A 20,234-nucleotide genomic window follows, 5' to 3' on the forward strand; every position below is an offset into this window, starting at 1 on the left:
CCCCCCCGGCTTCAGATCTTACATACATTAGCACAAGTTTTTTATCTTACAACGTGTTTCATTCTGGTTGCTCCATAGAAGGAACCACAACCTCCCCTCTGATCCTTTTCCATTGCTAATATTAAGGGATCTTGTGGAGCTAGGTTAATACCACACTCTTTTGCCACTCTGGGTGATTCCTCAGAGTGAAAAACATACCAGCATACATTACTTCATCCCATTTTTCCTCTCGCCTTAAAAATAACATTAATTTTAGCAAAACATTATAATTCAGTGTGCCGTTTAAGGGCCATTTTCTCTGTCCCCTAACTTATACAGGGGCCACCACTGATTGCAGTACTTAGCCAAAGTTCTCTTATTCACGCTTCCCCCAGCTGCCCCCCCCATTTCCTTCCAGTGACCTTTCTTACTATTATCTCAATCGCTATCCCAGCCACAGAGACTCTAATTTCACTTACGGCTCTCTCTCTTATCCCAAGGCGTCCAAACCTTACAGTCAGGGCATTCAATTTCTTGTCGCCACCATACATATAATAATTCTTTACACCATATACACTTTAAAACATACAGAGGTTCACATTCACCCCTCGGATGTTCAAGACAATAACCACATACCAACATTTGTAATATACTGAATACAGAAATGTTCTCACATTTCCAGCATAAATGAGTATAACAATTATTAATAACCTTGTAATTATTAATTAAAAGGCCACTTTTCTCCACATTCCAGCTTATAAAGCGGCCACCATTGATTACAATATTTTATCAATGTTTTCCTATTCACATTTCCACCAGCGGATCCTCCAATATCCTTCCAATGACTCAAAACACACCCTAGCGGATTTTTCTTTAAAATCCCACCACTCTGCTTTCCTCCCATTTTTCCCAGCTTACACTCACAGAACACACTTATCACTTACAGAATTACTACTTACAAAATGCAACACACAGGTATCTTTCTACAGCAACACCAAGAGCTCACTATTATTATCAAAAATATAGCCAAAATCACAGTAACAATTATCAAAGTCAAATTCCACATTCCATAAATCCGGTAACCAAAATAAGCAACACTGCAGCAAATAAGCTTGAAACAATGAATATTCCATTAACGCCTATACATATTCATTACCTGAACCCGCCTACCCTCGCTTCGTATGCTAATTAGCTTATCAGTCTTTCATGCTTGCGCAGATTCTTCCAAAAATTGTGGGCCGGGGTCTTTAGAATGTGTGCAGTGGTCTATGGGAGGAAGGCTGTAGGTCTTCCTCATGGTGTACTTTTCACCTTTTGCTCATTTGCAGTGTTCTTATCAGTCTAAGGTAATTTATGCCCTTGCTGGCCATCTGCTTTTCTTGCTTAATTATTTCTTTCACCCTTATCTGTCCTCTCCTGCTGAAGTGTTCCGCTAAAGTTTTTCCCATGATTTTGCCACAAACTGAGTTTTGAGGAGCGCTTGCCCTAAAGGGTTGTCTGGATTTACCCCAGAGTACAGCTGAAGGGCTTTCCTCAGTCGTTCCAGCCACTCAGTGGGGCTCTCATCTTTCTTTTGCATTTCATTAAATGCTTTATTGATATTCTGGCCACGGGGTACTGCTTCTCTAATCCCCTGAATTACTATAGTTCTCAGGTCCTGCATATGAGTTCTATGCACCGGATCCTGATTATCCCAATTAGGTCTTTGGAGTGGCCATTTAATATCTGCTTGGGGTCCCTGGGTTTCCTCGGTAGTAAATAATTGACAAAGGATAGATTGCATCTTATCCCAAGTATAAAGATTTGGTCCCAGAAATTGATCTAATCTTTCTGCCACTCCGAGTGGGTCCTCAATTAAGTTTCCCATCTCGGTCCTTTTAAAATCTCATAGGTCAGCCGAATTTAGAGGCACAGAAATATATCCGATCACAGGTTGAGGTCCCCCCATGGGCTTTTCTCTTAGGGGGTATATTTGAGCTGCCCCTTTTTGACTTCTAGTTACGCGTCTAGGAAGAGGGGGAGACCCTTGTTCCGACTCTGGTGGGGGAGTGGGCGCTCTGGGGACCTCTGCAGGAGCAGGAGGAGAAATGTAAGGAGGGGGGGTTAGAAGGGTTCCGTCTAACTCTCCCTTCTTTTTCTTTTGTTTAGTTTTTTTATTTCATTCAGCGGGTAAAGTCTAGCTCCCGGTTTTTTAGCCACACCTCCGCATATTGACTCTCCTCCGGGTTAAGGGTTTTTTTTTATTATTAACCCAGAGGTTTAATTGCTGTCTTACCCAATCTTCTTCTGACCCATAGACTGGCCAAAAGACATTTTTAGAAATCTTCTTCCCTCCCCATATCTTAGTACAATATTCTATCACTTTCTGCTTATCTTTCCCTAGGGTTCCAGGGAAATATCTCCAATTGTCTAAGATATATGCCAGAGGGGTATTCTTAGGTACAGTGGGTACCCTTCCCATGGGATTCGAAGGCTTGCTGCCCTTCGCCCCCATCTTCTGGAATATCCACAAACACACACTCACTCGCTCCCCTTGTTCCTGGCCCAGTCCCTCGCGGGAGATGGGAGACGCAGTACTTAAGAGTCCACACTCGCTTGGTTCAGTATATCGAACCTCTCACTCGTTATATTCCAGGAAACCCAATCCCGCCCGAACGGCAAAACCCGCGAACAAATTCGCAATATACTTACGCGTCCTGCGTCTTCGTCCGGACTCCCGTGCACAGAATTTTTATGGGATTTTACCGGTTTCTCCTTTGCTCATTATTCTAGAATTTAGGTTCGTCGGTAAGGTTGGAGTAAGCTGTTGGTCGCGGGGCCGCGAAATGTCGCGGGGCGCCTCCCCGGAGGACCAAAGCCCACTGTTCCTTATCCGAGTCACGGCACCAGAAATTGTTATAAATTGAGACCACAACGGATCATAATCCAATTAAAATTTTATTAATTATAGCAAGTAGAATATGAGCAAAGACAGCGCTGGACGGCAGGGGAGTCTGCGCTCCACCAACTGCCGCCCTGAGCAGTTCAAACAGTCCCTTTTTATACATCTTTACCCGTGTTCATGAAGTAGTGGAGGTATTGACCCTTCACCCATATATCCTTATGTGGGGTTGTCTGTCTTGTTTCTGTCGGTTCCTGGACATCTGGCGGTTATCTTATCTTTCACAAGCAGTGTCTGGTAGCTGTTTGCATAAGCGTTTTCATATATTTTGTTGCCTAAACTTTACATTGAGCTTAACATAAATCTTAATAAACAATACCCTAGTCCATAGTTTCTCACACCCACGGTGGCCACTGCCTCCCAGCAGTGCCTGCCAGGTGGCCAGGGACACTGGCCCTGAGGGATGGAGGCCAGACTTCCCAGCCCAGGGATGGATTTCACGCTCTGAACACTCCGAGGTTGCTTTTAAAGAGGACACTTCCTCAGCAGAGAACTGGGATTATTTATTGTTTATTTTCCTCCACAGCAGCCTCCTGCGGGGACAGGCACAGCCATCCCTTGGGGTGCGTGGGGATGCCACCTCCTCAGCCTGACAGAGATGAAGTGTTGTAGGTTGCTTTCTTCAGGGTGTCCAGGAAGAACTGCTCCTTCTCTAAGAAATCATGGTCCTAAGAGAGGGATAGATGGCACGGATATCAGAGTGCCACAGAAATGGGGTCACAGGCCAGGGTGCTGCTCACGAGTGATGGGAGTATCCCAAACCCTCCTCTGTGCGGCGAGCAGCGGGCAGGTACCCATCTGTGGTAGCCCCCGGGGTGTATGGGCTCCCCACAAAGCCCATAACCTCACACCGAGTGAGGCCCACAGAGGAAGGCTCAAAGAGCATCCCTGCCTGGGGAAGGACCCAGCAGGGAAGGAGGGGGCTGAGGATGGGGACATCATGAAGCCAGAGCCCAGCAGAGCTGGCTTCTGCCACCCAGGGATGGGGCAACGCCATCAAGCCAAGGATGTTATCAACCAGCCTGAAACAAGCCGTGAGGACGCACCAACCCTTGCTGCTGGTATCACTCTTCTAGGTGCCCACGGCTTCTGCGAGCCCACCCAGCCCAGCAACGATCTCACACCCACCCTGTGGCCGTCAGGCTCAACCCAGGCTTCACCCAGCCCTGCTCCCACCCAGCTGGTCTGAAGCCCTTTCCAGCCCTGGTTTCCCACCACCTCACCTGCTGGGCCCTGTGCTTCAGCAGCAACAATGTGGCGTAGAGCTCGGTGGGGCCAGCCCCAGTGTCCCTGCTACCCCCTGGGCTATGCCAAGGGAGCGCGCTGGTGGGAAGTGGAAAACCTGGAACAAGAGCCCAACCGTGTGGTACCGCTGCCGTTAGAGGAACAGCAGACGGACAAGTGTCCCTTTTTTTGCTGCCTGCATGTCCCTGCAGCAGGGTCCTCCCCAACCTCCCACTGCAAACGGCCTTTAATCCACCTGCCTCTTCCTTCCTGCCCCCTCTGCCCCCTCCTGGCACTGCCCTGGCTCAGAGGTCTCTGCTGAGCTCCTTCAGAGGATGTGAGGAGGCCAACTCACATCTGAGTGTGTGATGAGCCCCCAGGAACATCCCAAGCCTCCTGAGAAGTGGAATACAAGTGCAACTGGCCCCCAGCATGTCCCGTCCCCCCCCTCCCCCAGCAGCGTGCAGGAAGCCTTACACGGTGTGCTGGAGAGGCCTCTCCTAGGGGCACTGAGGCCCTGGTTTGTGTTCAGCAGCATCGCAGAGTTGGTGGGCAGTTCCTCACGTATCTGTTCGAGCTGTCTCCTCTGGCGAGCCATGCTCAGCCGCTCCTGCCCCATCCCCGGGAGAAAGAGAGAGAAACTGTTGGCAAAGGTTCAGGCCCTTGGCACAGCGGCCCCAGGCCAAGAAGGAAAGGCAAGGGAGTATTTGCCTCGTGAAGACGCTGTTCCTGCTGCTTCAGCTGCTCCAGCTGCTGCTCCATGACCTGCAGCCTCCTCTGGTGCTCAGACTCTATCCTGCACGCCTCTTGCAGGGCTTGCTCCCCTTCCTTGTACTTCTGGGATGAGAGCTGCAAGGCAGAGCAGCTGAGGAGGCTGGGGACAGGGACCCTCGCTGCCCTGGGGCAGGGCTCCTTTGTGCACCCCCTGTTCCCCTCCCAGGACAGCGCTGGGATTCAGCACTCAAGGAGGGATGTGAAACCCCAGCTGTGAATTGCAGCGCAGATGCTTCACTTACCTTGGTCGTGCTTTTAATCTGCTCCTCCTGCTGCTGGATGCGCAGTGTGGCCCTGTCCACCTTCTCCTTCTCCAGCCTCAGCTCCTGCCAGGACTTGTCCAGCAGCTCCCTGTCCCTCACCAGCTGCTCCTCCCTGGTTTTCAGCTCATGGCTCCAGATCTTCAGCTCTGCCTGCTCCTAGGATGGGCATGGGGAAAATCAATGCACTACCTGCCCTATCCTGGACACTATCTCATGTCCCCCCAAGTGATGGGAGAGATCTGCCCCTGTTTTCCTTCTTGTGTTTGCCAGTTTGGGGTGCAGAGCAACACCACCAGGTACCCAACCAATGCTCTCATCCACCCACCCTTGGGCACCAGGGTTGGCAGAGCTGGGATTGTACAGGCACACACACACACACACACACACCTTCCCCAGAAAGGACGGAGCCCCTCACCCATGCTACACACTCTAAAACATGCTCAAGGCTTGGCAGTTTGTCAGCAGTGGAAACACCCAGCCTGAATGGTTATTTTCCACCCTGGTAGCCCTCAGAAATGCAGCCCTGCCACAGTCTGTGCCACATATCTCCTCTGGACAGCTCCAGGGGGGAGAACTGGCGCCAAACATGTCCCCATGGCATGGCGAGGTTCTGTTTAACCCACCATGGGGGTTTCCTCTCACCAGACTTACAATGAAGGCGGCTGTGCCTGGTCTGGCTGCCCAAACTCCTCACAGGCAAAGGGGAGAGACAGAGGTGACTGATGCTTCAGTCAACATCTAAAACAGGCTGGTGGAGGCTGCTCCTGGAACAGCCCGATTCTCACCACCGCAGTGATGTCTCTTAAAACTTGTTTTAAACACCTGAAGGCAGGGCTGAACATCTCCCCGGTGGGCAGGACCCATCCGTGAGCTGCCAGGTGGTGCTGGAGGCCATGGAGAGGGGCTCTACTGTGGTACCTTGGCCAGGCTCATGATGGTGCCCTCTCTCTGTGAGTCCATCTTCAGGGCTCGGTCCATGTTGCGCTCCATCTGCTCCTTCCTCAGCTGCTGCTGGGTGTGAAGTTCAGCCCACTCGGCTGCCAGCTTCCGTTGCTCCTGCGAGCACTTCTGCATCACGGACTTCTGCTCTTCCAGCAGAGCACTCTGGGGAGCGTTGCCAGAGAGGGAGAGAAGAAGCACTAAGTCCCATTCGCCACAGGATTTTTCTCCTTTAACCCATCTCTGCCGTGCAACATCTAGGGGCTGGTTCAAGCCCACGGTGCCTGGTGTGAACCCTGTCACCGTGAGCTCTGGTCCCGTGTTCCTCAAGAACCAGCACGTGCCATGCGCACACACCGCGGCCTCCTGCATCCGTGAGCCAGAGGGCTGGCCTGACTGCGATTCCCCCTGTGTGAGGCTGAGGAGGCAGAGAGCTGCAGAAGGATGCTGCAGCCCAGCACCCAGCTCTTGCCTCCACCACACAATGCAGTGCAGCCCTGGAGATGTCTGCCCCACCTCACCTTCGCCCTCTCCAGCTCTGCTCGCTCCATGGACAGCTGCTGGGTCATGACTCGCCGCTGCTCCTCCAGTGAGTGCTGCAGTAATTCCACTTTGGATTGCTCTGCCGTTGCCCTCCATCGCTCCTGCGTTCAGACACAGAGGTGACAGATGCTATTCACAACCTCCAGGCCAGGAACCTCCAGTTGGTGAGACACATACCCCATACCCAGACAGGAGGGCCGACCCGGGCAGAGGACACAGTGTGGGCTCACCTGCTCCAGCAGCCGAGTCTGCTCACTCAGCCTGGCCTCCATTTTAGCGATCACCTCCTGGAGTCGGCTCCGCTCCTCCTCCATGTCCCTCTGCTGCTGCGATAGCCTGTCCTGGAGCACTTGGGGAGAGGCACGAGCAGCATGAGGCGGGAAGTTCTTCCCTTCTATCCACACCATGTTCACAGAAAAACTGTGTGTGTTTGTGCTCATCACCCCTGGCACATCCCCAGGACACTGCTTTGTAAAGGGAAGACCCCGAGATGTCCAGTGACCAAGGCAGGCAAGGCTTTGCCAGCCTCAGCTCCCAGCCTCTGGCTGACTCAGAGCAACTTCTCCTTGTTTTCTGGGTACCCCCAGCTCCGGTGGAGACCCCGCAGCCGTTCCGGCACAGAGGAACAGCAGACATACCCTTGAGCTGCTCGTCCCGCTGCCGTACCCCCATGGCCAGCTCCTGGGAGGTGGTGTGGTGTGTGGCCTCCACCTTTCGCGAGAGGTCATGCAAGTTGCTGGAGAACTTCTCCATCCGCTCGATGATGCCATTCAGAGACCTGCAGAGAGAAGTGAGGGGAGGGTCACCCCTGTGGGACACACTTCATCTCACCGCAATGGAGAGGGGGATATTTGGTGGCCCAAAGGCCGGGCAGCCCTGCCCTGAACCTCTCTGGGTCACAGCAGAGCAGTAGGAAGATGCAGCTCCTGCTTCCGGGGGGCACTGACGGGTATTACACAGCTCAGCATCCCCGCAGGCAGTGGGTGGGAGAGGGGATGGCCCCTGTTGCCATGGTCCAAGCCTGGTTCGTGTAGGACAGGGAATGCTGTGGCCAGGGACCAATGTGGGAACACAACTGTCAGTACCTGGTGTACGATGTGGCGCTGGTCACTGCATCGATCTCCTGGTCTTTCAGCCGCTTCAGCCGCTGGAGCTGCTCTTCGTGGTCTTTGCGCATCTCCTGGACAGACACCCTGCGGGACACGGGGAAGGAGCCTGCCACAGGCTGGCACAAACCAGTGCTCCCCATGATAGGCATTGTGGGAGAGGCTTGGTTGTGGGGCTGAGAATCAGGTGCCAGGAGCTGAGCTGGCATGGGGGTCTGTCCTGGGGCATTCCACCGACAGGCATCCACATTTGGGATGGGCCCAATTTTGGGGTTATGAGCTCCTCTACCAAAAACTGATTTGTCATTGACCCAAACTATGTGGACATCAGTGACTCACTGAACTCACTGACCTGAATAAAAGAGATTTGGGGGAAGATAAAACATTGGGTTCAGCATCTTTCAAAATACAATGCATTCACTCTGAAACCACGTCTCCAGTCAGATCTCCCTGTGTCCACCTACAAAGCAAATCCCCGTTCCAAAAGGCACCAAGCTGCCCACAACCCAGTGCTTCTGGAGTCTGGTTTCTCCTTTCACCATGTCCCCAAACCACTCTCTGGTTCCTTCGCTGAGACTGTGGGTACCAGCCACACGTGTGTGCCACTCGTGCCACTCTCACCTCTGCAGCTCTTGCAGACGCTCCATCTCCAGCTTGTTCTGCTGCTCCAGCGTGGCCAGGCGCTGCTGGTGCTGCGCCAGCAGCTCTGCCCGTGCCCGCTCCGCATCCTGGCTCTGCAGCAGGAGCTGAGCCATCAGCTGCTCCTTCTCCAGCCGCAGCCTCTCCTCCCGCTGCCCGTAGGTGTCCTCCACCACCTTCACCTGGTTCCTGCCCCGAGAGGTCACAGCCAGGAAGAAGTGTTGCTTCCACAGCAATACCCAGCACTCCCCCCGCCCCCGCAGAGCGCACACAGGGGTTTGCGAGCAGATCAGTGTTGCTGTGTGCATGGCGAAACACGCAGACCTGAGCCTTGAACCCTCCTGCTACTGCCCACTGTGCTGCCTGGTTGGGGGTGCGCTGGCAATGGGACCAGCCCCTCCTCCTTGTCACCCAGGGGACAGTGGTGGTGAGAGTGGACTCCCATGTTGGCTCACCTGTGGGGCTGCTCTCTGCCCCCACCACGTCCACATCGACATGGCTCTGCGCCCACCTGCCCCAGGGGCGGATTTGGGAAGCATCCCAGCACTCCCACCCCAGGAGAGACAGAGCTGTAGGCGAGGAGGGAAGCACAGGTGAGAGGCTGGTACCTGTGGGTGCTCTCAAGGAGATTCAGTTCCTCCTGGTGCCGCTGCTGGAGATTTTCCAGCAACAGTTTGTGCTGTGTCTGCTCCAGCTCCAGCATTCGGACCTGCCAGGCACCCGGAGAGAAAGTCCTTGTGCTGCCCTGGGGACAGAACTCCCACAGCAGCACTTGGTGGCCATAGGCGTCTCTGGACAGGGAGGTTTCACCTCTCTCCCCTGTCACCCTGATGCTATTGGGACAGGATATGGCTCCTTCTCCTCCCTCTGGGTCACCCGTGGTCCCCCATTCAGCAGGCAATGGGGCTCACCTGGCTCTCCAGCTCTGCCACACGGGCCTGGGCGCTCAGCAGCGCTGCCTGGCAGCCTGATGCATCCTCATGGAGCTGGGCTGCGGGAGCCCCCTGCCTCGTCTCATGCTGCAAGCCCGGGGCTGAGAACTCTGCCTACAAGGATGGAGAGAGAAGATCGAGGCCCTTCAGGATCAGTGGCTTTGTGGTGCGGCCATCAGCCTCCAAAAGAAGGCACCTGCCTTACCTGCAGCTGCGGGGCAGCCTGGACATGTGCCCTGGGTGCAGGAACCTGCGGAGACACAGGGATGCTCTCAGGGAGGTAAAGCCCTGGGGAGAACATCTCCTCCTAGCCTGGAAACGGCGATCCATCTCCAGCCTACTGCAGTACCACCCCCACCCCCTCCCCAGCCCAATCCCTGTGCTGGCGTGGGTCCCTTCTCCCCAGGTGACACTCGGCAGCCCCCACCCCAGACACAAGCATGCTGCGCTCTTCCTTCTCTGGGGGCAGAATCAAGGCTGAGACCACAAGCCCTCTGGGAGACAACATGTGTCCCACCACCAGGGCAGGGCGAGGAGCCCAGCTGGATGAGAAGGAGAGGCTTCAAAGACCAAGCAAGAGCTGCCTTCTCTGTGAAAGGCTTCAATTCTCCTTCAGTTGTCTAGAAATAATCTCAGAGCATCTTCAACACTATACTGGGGAAAATCAACTGAAGAAAAAGTCCTTTATCACCTGGAGCCTCTGTTGTCTAGTTAATATAATATGTATATATGCCTGGGGAACTGTGTAAATGCTGCTCAGGCCATGCAGGGCTATAAACACACATGATTTACAAAGCATCCATAGCACCCATGCTTTGGCCTGATAAACGCAACTTGTGGCACCTCGGGGAGCTCCAAACTCTTTGCCTCCATGGACACGGCTTCCCAGAGATGCAAAGTGGGGCACATCCTTCCTCAGGCCGAGGGAGCACGGACAGAGCGGGATGGCGGCGAGTCGGCAGCGGAGGGCTCGCGATCGCTGCCCTGATCCTGCACCGCTCGGGGCACGGACCCAGCACACCTACCTGAGTGAGCGGGGCAGGGCCTGGTGCCTCCTGCTTTCCTGGGAATGAGCCTGTAGAGGCTGAAAATTGGACAAGTCCATGATTTGAATATAGCAATGGGAACCATCCCCTCCCAGCAGGATGAGGGCCTGGGTCTCCTGGGCACAGCGATGAGGGTCGCGCTCCGCTCTGGGAGCTGGCAATGAGGGCAGAGGGTCAGACAGGCTTGTCCGTGTCTGCATCCCCACTCCACACACAACGGTGGGACTCTGCTCTGCAGAGTAAATCAAGGGACAAAGCACAGCTCCTCCTCCATCTCCATCACCTAGGGAGGAGACTGGGTCCCCTAAGCCACTTTCAGCGGCCTCTGAACCGGCGCACAGCCACAGCCCAGAGCCGAAGGGGGTCTTTCCAGCACATAGCACTGGTGGGACAAGTGTGGGGGCAGCAAAGGGAAGACAGATGGGGCAGCGTGAACTTATGCACACCCATTGCTCCGGCAAAGCGAGTCCCTCACAGCCTTCCGAAACCCCAAAGGCAGCACTGCGGAGCTCAGTGTGCCCCAGCACACCAGCTGACATGGGGATGGTGGGATCCTGCAGCTCAGCAACCTGCTCCGACAATGGCTGGTCAAAGCCTGGGCAGCATTCATGTGGCCAAGGGAAGTGCTGTGGTTCCTGCCTTTTTTGGGGGGGTTGGTTTTGGGTTTTTTTCAGGGCAGGGAGACCCTTCTCCGCATACCAAACTGTACAAATCTCTGCTGCCCGAACCGTACAACCACAGGAAACGCACCCAAGGCACCGGCATTTCTGGAGGGATGCCCCTTCGCAGGATCCGATGGTTGAACCGAGGCTTGTTTCGTGGTGCTGAGCCAGGGGACCGGCTGCCTGCGTGGGCACAGAGACACAAGTGACGCACAGCAGTGTCACAGCGCAGGGAGAGGCACGCAGACATTATCCCGCTTGGCATTTTTGCAAGTTTAAAGCTTGGCTGTCGCACTGCGATCGAACAGGCAAGGGCCCGACAATCCTTCAGCGCTGCCTTCCTTCCCGGTTACACAGGTCCCAGACCAAAGTGGTCACGGCTGGCTACCAGCCCTCCCCGCTCCCCCACCTACACATGCAGCCGCTTCCCACAGGAATTCTCCCTTGTGGAGGTGTCTGAAAGGTGAAGGAGGCCTCACCTGGAGCCATCTGCACTCGCTGCCTGGTCCTGCGGGACAGCTGCCTGCTGCGGTGCTCCTGTGGGGCTGGCTGGCTGGCTGCAAGCAAAAAACATCCCATGGGGGAGAGCCCAGGAGGCAAGGAAAGACAAGATCCTTTCCCTCAACACCAGTTCCTGCCTTGCAGGTGAAAACCTATCCCACTCAGCTGCGGCAGGATTCAACCTGTTGGCTTCAGAGGGAGCAAAGACACCTCAGAACCTCCATCTCTGGAGGAACACCAGTTCCTCCTTGCTGCATCCACCCCCTTCCCCTGGGCAACATGCCCCTGCCCACGACACACGCGGCTGCTTCTCTGCAATTCACTTCTGAGTCCCATCCCAATGGCACAAGCCTGAACCTGTCTGTGCCAACTCAGCTGGAGGAGGTGGTTTTCCTGGAACTAGGAGGAACGAAGGGGAAAGAAGGCAGGAATGAGGAGCATGCGTGGAGCTCGTGGGGGTATGCTGATCCAGGACAATCCCACAGGACCTGGGGCAGCACGTGCAATCTCAGCCATGACTAGAAGGAGAGCCCAGAGGTGCGATGGCCCTGCAGGCTGCACCAGTGGGAGAAACCTCTGCGTTATTAACCCAACCCGAGGCAAGCGAGCACTTAAAATGGATTTCTTAAATCCGAGCAGAGGATTTCTGAGACGTCCTGTTGGAGCAGCTGCATGATGGGAGCCCTGTGGCCACCAGCTGTGCTTTTACCTGACAGGAGCGTGGGGATCCAGCCCTCCTTCTGGGGACTCCAAGGGCTTGGCACTTTGCTCCTGAGCCTTCGCCTGTGCTTGGGCTTTCTTGCGAGACAAGGCAGCGCTCAGCCAGTTGTCTTCCTCCAGCGGGTCAGGTTTAGCCAGCGCTGCCTCTGCAGCCGGGAGCTGGCTGGTGGGGCCGGGCTGCTGGGCTGTGCCAGGGCTGGGGTAGCTCACTGCAGGATTGGCTTTTGCTGCAGATGTTGGCTTTGCATCCATAAAATCCTCATCTTTCAAGCCCAGCCAGTCACCTCGAGTCCGGCTGCTCCGCACAGGGCTGTGCCTGGCTGAAGGAGGAGATTTGGAGCGGGGTTCTGGTTTTGGTTCGCTGCTGTTCTCGGCTGGAAACCTGCTGCAAGGAGAAGCAGTCACATACGTGCCTGTGAGAGGACCCCGGGGACCCTGCCCGGGGACCCTGCCTGGGGACCCTGCCCGCTCTGACGCGGGGGCAGCGTGGCTGCTGGCTGGAGCTCCACACGCAGAGCACAATACCTCACAGGCTGCCTCCTCGCCGGCTGGCCCTTGGGCATGGAGGCCACCGTCGGCTGGTACGCTCCAAAGACAAAATCCTCCTTGTCCCAGCCGTCTTCCTTCTCTGTTCAGACAAGCAGCTTTGAGTCAGCGCCTAGAGGAGCGGCTGTTTGCAAAGACACCAGCCCTCCTCCTCCTCCCCTGCAATTCCCACTGCGATTGCTGCCTCTGGGAAGACACAGCTGGAAACATCTTCCCTGGAAACCTGCAAGCAACGTGTCTCCTCCACGTGGCTGGGAAAAGTTGCTTTGCTGAGAATCAGTCCATGTCCAAAGGCAACTGAGTTACAGCTGCTGTGCAAATGCCCCCAGGCTGCCTCGAAGGCAGGGTACAACACTTTTGCATCAGTCACCTTTGCCCCAGAGCTGACTGGGAGCCCATTAGCCACCCTGCTGACCACTACAGAAAGGGTATTTCCCCTTCAAGGACATTAGAAATCAATCTCGCCCTCCCAAGCCAACGCCATCACCTCTGCAGACCTTCCCAGCATCCCTGGCCACGCTCACCTGGCTGCTTTTGGTACTTCTTATCCAGTTTGAACTCTCTGCGCTCTCCTGTGCCTGGCTGTTCCAGGATTTTGGCCACGGAATTTTGTCCCAGCAACTCATCCAGCTTGGAGCGGGCTGGCCGGAGCACCTCTCTGTTGGTGACACAGTGGCAGATAGGTTTCCCTGGGAGGCAGGGCTGTTTCTTGTCACACAGCCTTGCCAGGGTGCTCTGGCTCTTCTCTGTGAAACGAGGCTGCTCTTGCCCCTTTCTGGGACCCACAGGCAGAAGCTCCAGCATCCCCCCCCCCCCCCAGCATGCTGGCACCATCCCAACGCACAAGCCATCCCCTGCTTTACTCTCACTGCCTCTTCATTGCCCTTACTTTTCTGCCTTCTTTCCCTGCTTCTCAGCTCCTTTTGAGCCACTGCCAAGTCCCAGCGCATGCATCAGGTCGTCATCAGTATCTTCAAAAGTGAGCTCAGCCCTCCTCTGGACCGGGGCCACGGTGTGCAGGGGCGTCTGGGGTGGAGGTGGCTCTGTGGATGGGATCACACATGGTAAAGGTTTGATCAGGGCTTTTTTTTTTTTTTAAACAGGAGATCAAAGCATCCCTGCCTGCTCTTATCTCTCAGGACCATTTAAAAAGTAATTTTTAAGATCAGCGAACAGATCTCACAGCAAGTAACACAGCGGCAATGCACTACTGCCTGGTCTGCAGCCATGCATCCACTGCTGGGACACTGCTGGGTGCCACTGACACTGGGGTTTCCAGCTCTGGATAACGCCAGGAGCTTCTTTAGCTTTGAAAGTTTCCAGTCAGATAATTCCTGTCCCCTTTTGCCTAAAGTCCCTCTCTACCAACACACCTTAGACCTTGCCCTAACCCACCAGCTGCTACTTGCATCCAGAGTAGATTTATCAGGGTGAAAGGTGATTTTAGGGGACCCTCAGACCCATTAGCATCCCTGCTGCAGGAACAAGAGGGACAAGTGCCTGTAACACAGCCACAGCTGGATCCCACCCAGAGGTGCCCCAGTTGTGGTGTGGCACGGACTGGTGCTGCTCTCAGACACGCAAATCCTGACCCAGAAAATTTGTTCTCATTTGGCAATGCGTGCAGAACGGGCTGGATGAGGTCAAAGGTAAGATCAGAGCCTCCATTCCTGGAAAGGAAAGCTCAGCTCCATAATCTGCGGCGCACTGCAAGTATCAAGCACTTGGTGAGCTGTGGCACAATTAACCCTGTTACCAAGCTGCTCTATAAATTACGTTACTGGCTAATAAGAGGTAGGACTAGGTGGCTTTCAATGTAATCATTTTGGATCTCACACAGACTAATCCATGCTGCTGATTTATGTAATACAAAGAGGATGCACTGAGCAACCCCACTTACCTTTCTCTTTGCTCTGTTCTGGTTTTTCCTCAGAGCTGCTTTTAGCGCCTGTTGGAGCTGGTTTCTTGGGAGCATCCTGCTCCTCATCAGACAAAAGTCCTGCCAAAGGATCATCTAAATCTGGGAATTACCCAGCAGGTACAGGAAAAGAGAATAACAAAACAAACAAACAAACACAACATTATTTAGAAGAAGAGCTCTGCACTACGCCAGCCACTGTTCCCCCAACGTGCACGTGGGGACAGCAGAGTGTATCTGCCCAAAGCCATGAGCGCGGGTCCTGCAGGGACCTGGGATACCCTTGAGTCTCCCTGAACTTCAAACACTCAAAGACTTAGATTTCCGTTCAGTTTTTCCACGTTTTCATCCTCCCGGAAGAAAATAACTCAAAAATTTGGGTGCTTTAATGCCTGAACACAGCTTAGGCAAAGAAAAAGGGGAGAAAGGCCACCTAAATCACCTAAAGCCCATTAGGGTTTTTGTTTTGTTTTTTTTCTTTTTAACAGATTTTAACAGATCCTGATCTTTGTTAAAGCACAGGCTTTGAGAACCAGATTTCAGCTGTGCCAGGAAACCACTCCCCTGTTCAGAAGCTGGACAGAATCCCCCCTGACACAGGGGCTCCCAAGTGTTACAATCATTAAAAACCAAAGCACATATAAAAATGCAAATGCCCCCAGGAATCACCCCCCAGTCCTGTCCTGGGGAGGGCCTCGAATGCAGAGGTTTTTTTCCCTTTGGTCACCTCTGAAGGATTACATTTGCACTAGCATCATAGGGGTGAAGGACTCCGTATCTTATTAACCAGTCAAGCCTCCAGCTAACCGAGGAGGCAAAGAGCACGGGCAGAGCCCCCAGTGCCCCCCCGCAGCCGCGTGAAGTGAGATCCCACCTTCAAAGTTAAATTTCTTGTTGTGTCGGGGAGCGGCAGGGGATGAGAGCGCCTTCTTTTCCATCGCAGGCACTTTCTCTCCTAGAAAGAGAGGCCACGGCTCTCAGAGACAAGGTACTGCAGAAATGCCCCGGTCCCACCCTAACTAAGGGTCGCTTTTTGGGTGGCAGCCCCCTAAAAGCACCCGCTGTGATGGACAGACCCCCCCACAGCCCTGCCAGGTGCACATCTCTCCGGAGGGGTCTCCTTGCAAGCAGAGGAGAAAAGGGCCAGGGGAAGATCAGGGCACTTTAGGGGCTGGCAGATCTGAAATGCAGCTCCTCTGGCTCTCCTTGCCCCCAGAGCAGGGGGCTCCCCACCAGAAACACTTTGCACCGCCCCAGGGAACAGCCGAGTGGTGTTTGGTGGGAGGTGGCAGCGGCTGCTGGTGTGAGTGACGTCCAGGGATCTCCTAAGGGATAACACATGGCCAGAATAACACTCCTGCAAAAAGCAACCAGGAAAAGCATTTTAGGGAACAAATCCACTTTTTGCTCCGTATCCCAGATAAGGATAGGAAAATATCCCTGCTCGTTTACAATCAGGGTGTGAAAAGAATAGCAGAATCTCCTTTTTACCTTCCTCAGGAGCTACCAGCTTCCCTGTGTTTTTTACTCCTCCTCCCAAGAAGTCACATTTCCCAGGACCTTTCACAGTTGCCTTCCCTGGCCCAGAACTGGGTTTCGGGATTCCCAGGAGATCAGCTTCCATGTCGTCCATATCCTGGAAAGCAAGAGGACAAGGATGGGGAGCAGGGTAAGAGCTGCTTCTCCCTTCGGAGGCTGGTGCTGGAGGCCATGGCAGCGCGCTGGGGCGGAGATGGAGGGGATGGATGGAGATGGAGGGGATGGATGGAGATGGAGGGGATGGATGGAGATGGAGGGGATTTAAGGACTTGCCTTCAGGGTCTGCAGCACAGCTTGTGGGTCTGTGTCGGAGACACTGGATCCCTGCATGCCAGGGAGGGGAGACATCAGAGGGGAAGAGATTTTTGGAAACTCCTCACCCCTTACCCCATATCCCTTGATATCCGTTTTATGAGATAGAAGAATACATGCCCAACTCCTCCTGGTGTCCTCCTCTCTGGAAACCCCCTGTGCCCCAATTCCTTTGCTGAGATCCTGCTGCCTCTAGGAGAAGCATCAGGAAAACCCAAGGCCGTTGCTCTGGGTGAAGGTCCTTCCTACAACACTTTACCCAAAGTGCACGCAGGAAGGCTGGGCTGCAGCAGCACGTGCCCCCCAGCTTTGCTCCATCTCACCCAAGGCACCAGGAAGCCCTTCTTCCACCACCACCCCCGCCCTGTCCTGTCTTCCCCACCCCACTGGGATGCTGGAGAGGGGTTACCTCTTCAGCCAGACATCACAGCTCATCGCTGGCACGCCACTGCTGACCTGGCTGGGGTGATACCGCCGCAACCTTGGCCCGGCTCAGCCCCAGCCCTCGGGACTCCCAGGCTCTTTCCTGAACCTTGGACTCACCTCTGCAGAATTTATGTCCTTCGCAGGGAGTCTGTCGAAGAAATCATCTTCTAAAATGGACCTATGACACAAGCCCGGGGGTTAGCAGCACCACACGTGAGCTCGGCCAGTGTGTCCAGGGACAGCCAAGCCAGGCCAGGCAGCGGGAGGCAGAGGAGACCACACAGGGCTGCCACACCAGCCGCATCGTACAACGCAGAAAATGAGGCTAAAATAGCACTGGGATAAAGGACAGCAGTGCTGGGACTGCTCTATTTAAGCAACTGTTACAAAGCAGATTTACAGAAGATGTACAAGGCTGGGGGACACCCAACTCTTGCTGGAAAGCTTCGGGCTCTGGGCTCCCAGTTCCCAAAGGCATCGCAGAAGATAACTCGCCTTCCCAGGCAATCACTGTTGGGGCAGGGAGGGAGGTGGAAAAGCCAAGGATGGGGCAGATCAGAAGGATTTGGGGAGGACAAAGAGATCTTCAAGTGAGATCTCTCACAGGAGAGGCTGTGTCTGAAAGGCACTCACTTCTTTCTGGCCTGCAAGCCAGTGTCCTGGGCTCTCCTACTGCTGCCCACAGCCGGCTGGGAAGCTTTGGCAGATTTAACAGAGGTTTCATCTGGAAACAAGACAGGGAGAGATGAGGATGATGGACACGGGCATATTCCTGACCTAGGCACTCCAAAGGGGGATCTGCTGTCTACCCCGGGGCCACAGAGGCTTTTAATCAGAGGTGAACTTCACTTTGCCTCCCCAAAAGCTGATGTCCAGCCTATTCAATGGCCTCTGACTCCGAGAAGCCCTGCTCCCTGCTCCATCCCCTCCTCACAGCTGGAGCCCCCTTGCAGATCAATGGCTGTTGCACCAGCACCTCCTGCTCCCAGGAGGGGAGTAAGAATAGAAGGACGCTGCCCTTTCAGCTGAGAAGAAGGTTCGTTTTACCATCATAGCCCAGGAGGTCACCAAGCACATCATCGATGGAGCCTGAAATGAGACAAATTAAGCTGTTGAGGCAGGTGAGCTCACCAAGCAGGCAAAGGAAAGCTCCCAGTTTCAGTATGGCTTGCTCTTTGGAAATCTGCTAGAATAAAGTTTTGGTCTTAAGCATCATCAGTGTCAGGCCTTCCTTGTCAGTCTAGAGAGAACTGCCAGGACCTGATCAGTATTTTGTGGATAAAAAATTTAGCTTCACTTAGCCAGAAATGGGGTATCTTTATCAAATGAACCAGCTGCTTTGTATTCAGTTAGTCACTGGCCACAAGCAGCACTTAACCTGTGAGCTCTCACCCCGCAGGATCTCGAGTCCCTGGGCAACCCCAAAAGCACTGCTTCAGTATCAGGGGCTGCAAGAGGCCTCCAAACAGTATCCCTCCAAACAGGGATAAGGTGATGGGAAGAACTGAAACAAATGCTTATATTCTCCCCTGAATTTGGGAAAGCCCACAAGAAAGGAATGTGGGACCTCAATAAACAAATCCGCTTGATGTGAGAGGCAGGTGAAAATTTCTGGTTCAGGAACGACATGATGATGCACTCAACCATCTGCAGCTTTCAGAGAAGGATCATGAAACATTTCAGTAGCCAGGACTGCCACCTGAGAGTGTGTCGTCCCCCCCCCCCCCCACCCCAGGCATTCCCAGCAGATCGAAGCACCTACGGACAGCAAAAGGAAAGCCTGCAGCATATGTACGTACCTCTTAAACTTTTCTTGGGTTTTGTAGCCTGGGGAGAAAGAAAAATTCCCTCATTAGAAAATGAAGCAAGTCTGTCCTGGACTTTCTCAAAACACACTAAAGCCAGAGGCAGGTTTCTCCAGAGCATCCCATAAACAGCAGCGAGGCCCTCCTCCTGCCCGTGCTGTTTGGGAAATGACACGTGAAATGCAGAACTACAAAGGTATTTCCAACTTCAGAGACACGGGTGAGCACAGCCCCTCCCGACTGCCAGCTGGGCAGGACCCTCCAGCCCTTGGGATCACTTCTGCCTCCAGGCAGAGCTGCCAGAGCATCAGATCCGGATTTCCCAGCCCCGCCTCAGCCCCGCACCGCAGGGCCACGCTCACCATCAGCGTCCGTTTACGGATTCTTCTTCCACGTTGCAGGGGGACCCGGCACCACTGGTCACATCCACACCAACCTCCTGCCTGAAGGGAGAGGAGGGTTCCCCGATGTGCCACCACGGCCGGAGGCACCTCTCCCACAGAGATGTCCCTCTCCGGCTCGGGGGGCTGCAGCCTGCCAGGCTGGCTCCGCGCCGCGCCCACCCCCCGAGCCCCTCTCAACAAGGCTCCATTTGAGTCTGAAAAACACCCCCCCCCCCGCTCCCCAAACCGGCTTCGTGCTCCTGCAGCCCGGGGGGGACATCACCCCCCCCCCAGGGAACCAGGGAGGGTGAAGGTTCCGGCCGCCCCCGACCCCAGCACAGCCCGGGGGGTCCCGCTTAGCCCAGAGCCTGCGGAGCAGCCAGGGGCAGAGGGAGGGAAACCCCCCCACCCACCCCCCCTTGGGTCCGGGGCACCCGCGGGGACCTGGGACAAGCAAAGCGCTGCTGGAGGCGAGGGGTGCGCGGCCCGGAGGCGCGGAGCCCCCCACTTACCGCTCAACCGCCCCCCGGCTCCGCCTCTGCGCATCCCGTTGCCATGGCGCCCGCTGCCCCCTGACCCCGGCGCCCCGCGCCAGCGCCCGCCAGACCCCGAGCCCGCAGCCCCCCGAACCCGCAGCCCCCGAACCCCCAGCCCCCCGAGCCCGCAGCCCCCCAGCCCGCACCGGTAGCACGCCGGACACCCGCCCCCGGAAGGCCGCGGCTCACCCGGCACGGCACGGCACGGCCCGGCCCCTCCCCCCCACGGGACGATGGGATGTGTAGTCCCCGCCGGGCCCCCGGAGCTGGGGGTGCCCCCAGCGCTGCACCCCCCGCACGAGGGGCTGAGAGCGGCTGCGGTGCCCCCGGCCACCCCCAGCACGTGCCCTGGCACAAAGCGGGGCTTTAACGCCCTGGCCTGGTGTTTAATTGTTGTTAATTGGCGCCAACAACGAGCAACGCCAGCCCTCCTTTCGAGACCCCCGGGCACCAGCGGGAGCACAAGGAGCCAGCCCCAGGCCAGGCACCGGGGGATTACA

At 55.3% G+C, this 20,234-nt stretch overlaps 1 protein-coding gene across 2 annotated transcripts; it reads right to left on the reverse strand.

Moving 5' to 3' along the window:
* Positions 1-3,402: 3,402 nt before the first annotated feature.
* LOC308057779 (fas-binding factor 1 homolog) lies at positions 3,403-19,811 on the reverse strand. 2 transcript variants are annotated; one of them, XM_080411830.1, is made up of 31 exons: positions 19,711-19,811; positions 19,178-19,258; positions 18,810-18,837; positions 18,058-18,099; positions 17,644-17,734; positions 17,128-17,188; positions 16,546-16,596; positions 16,225-16,369; positions 15,608-15,688; positions 14,716-14,835; positions 13,705-13,858; positions 13,340-13,473; positions 12,795-12,897; positions 12,259-12,654; positions 11,528-11,605; positions 11,137-11,231; positions 10,366-10,424; positions 9,546-9,590; positions 9,320-9,454; positions 9,017-9,117; positions 8,391-8,597; positions 7,749-7,856; positions 7,302-7,441; positions 6,894-7,012; positions 6,642-6,764; positions 6,100-6,285; positions 5,161-5,337; positions 4,856-4,993; positions 4,622-4,754; positions 4,144-4,262; positions 3,403-3,588 (listed from the first exon to the last, which is right to left on the reverse strand). In XM_080411830.1, exons 2-31 carry the CDS (start codon positions 19,178-19,180, stop codon positions 3,505-3,507), a joined length of 3,456 nt encoding a protein of 1,151 aa, XP_080267956.1. In that variant the 5' UTR covers positions 19,181-19,258; positions 19,711-19,811; the 3' UTR covers positions 3,403-3,504. The 2 variants fall into 2 exon arrangements, with proteins under 2 accessions (XP_080267956.1, XP_080267955.1); XM_080411829.1 differs by lacking the exons at positions 16,546-16,596; positions 17,128-17,188; positions 17,644-17,734; ... (2 more) ...; positions 19,178-19,258; positions 19,711-19,811 and having other exon boundaries at positions 12,259-12,651; positions 16,225-16,377.
* Between the last annotated feature and the right edge of the window lie 423 nt (positions 19,812-20,234).

This window comes from Falco punctatus, assembly GCF_963210335.1.
Source record: "Falco punctatus genome assembly, contig: scaffold_34, whole genome shotgun sequence".
Taxonomy (NCBI): Eukaryota; Metazoa; Chordata; class Aves; order Falconiformes; family Falconidae; genus Falco; species Falco punctatus.

What these genes read in the sequence shown, in the direction of transcription:
- LOC308057779 (XM_080411830.1), bottom strand. An exon ending in CAAGAAATTTAACTTTGAAG is followed by an intron (nt 14,836 to 15,607) that starts GTGGGATCTCAC and finishes GGTAATTCCCAG; the next exon opens with ATTTAGATGATCCTTTGGCA. An exon ending in AGACTCGGCTGCTGGAGCAG is followed by an intron (nt 6,765 to 6,893) that starts GTGAGCCCACAC and finishes GTCTGAACGCAG; the next exon opens with GAGCGATGGAGGGCAACGGC.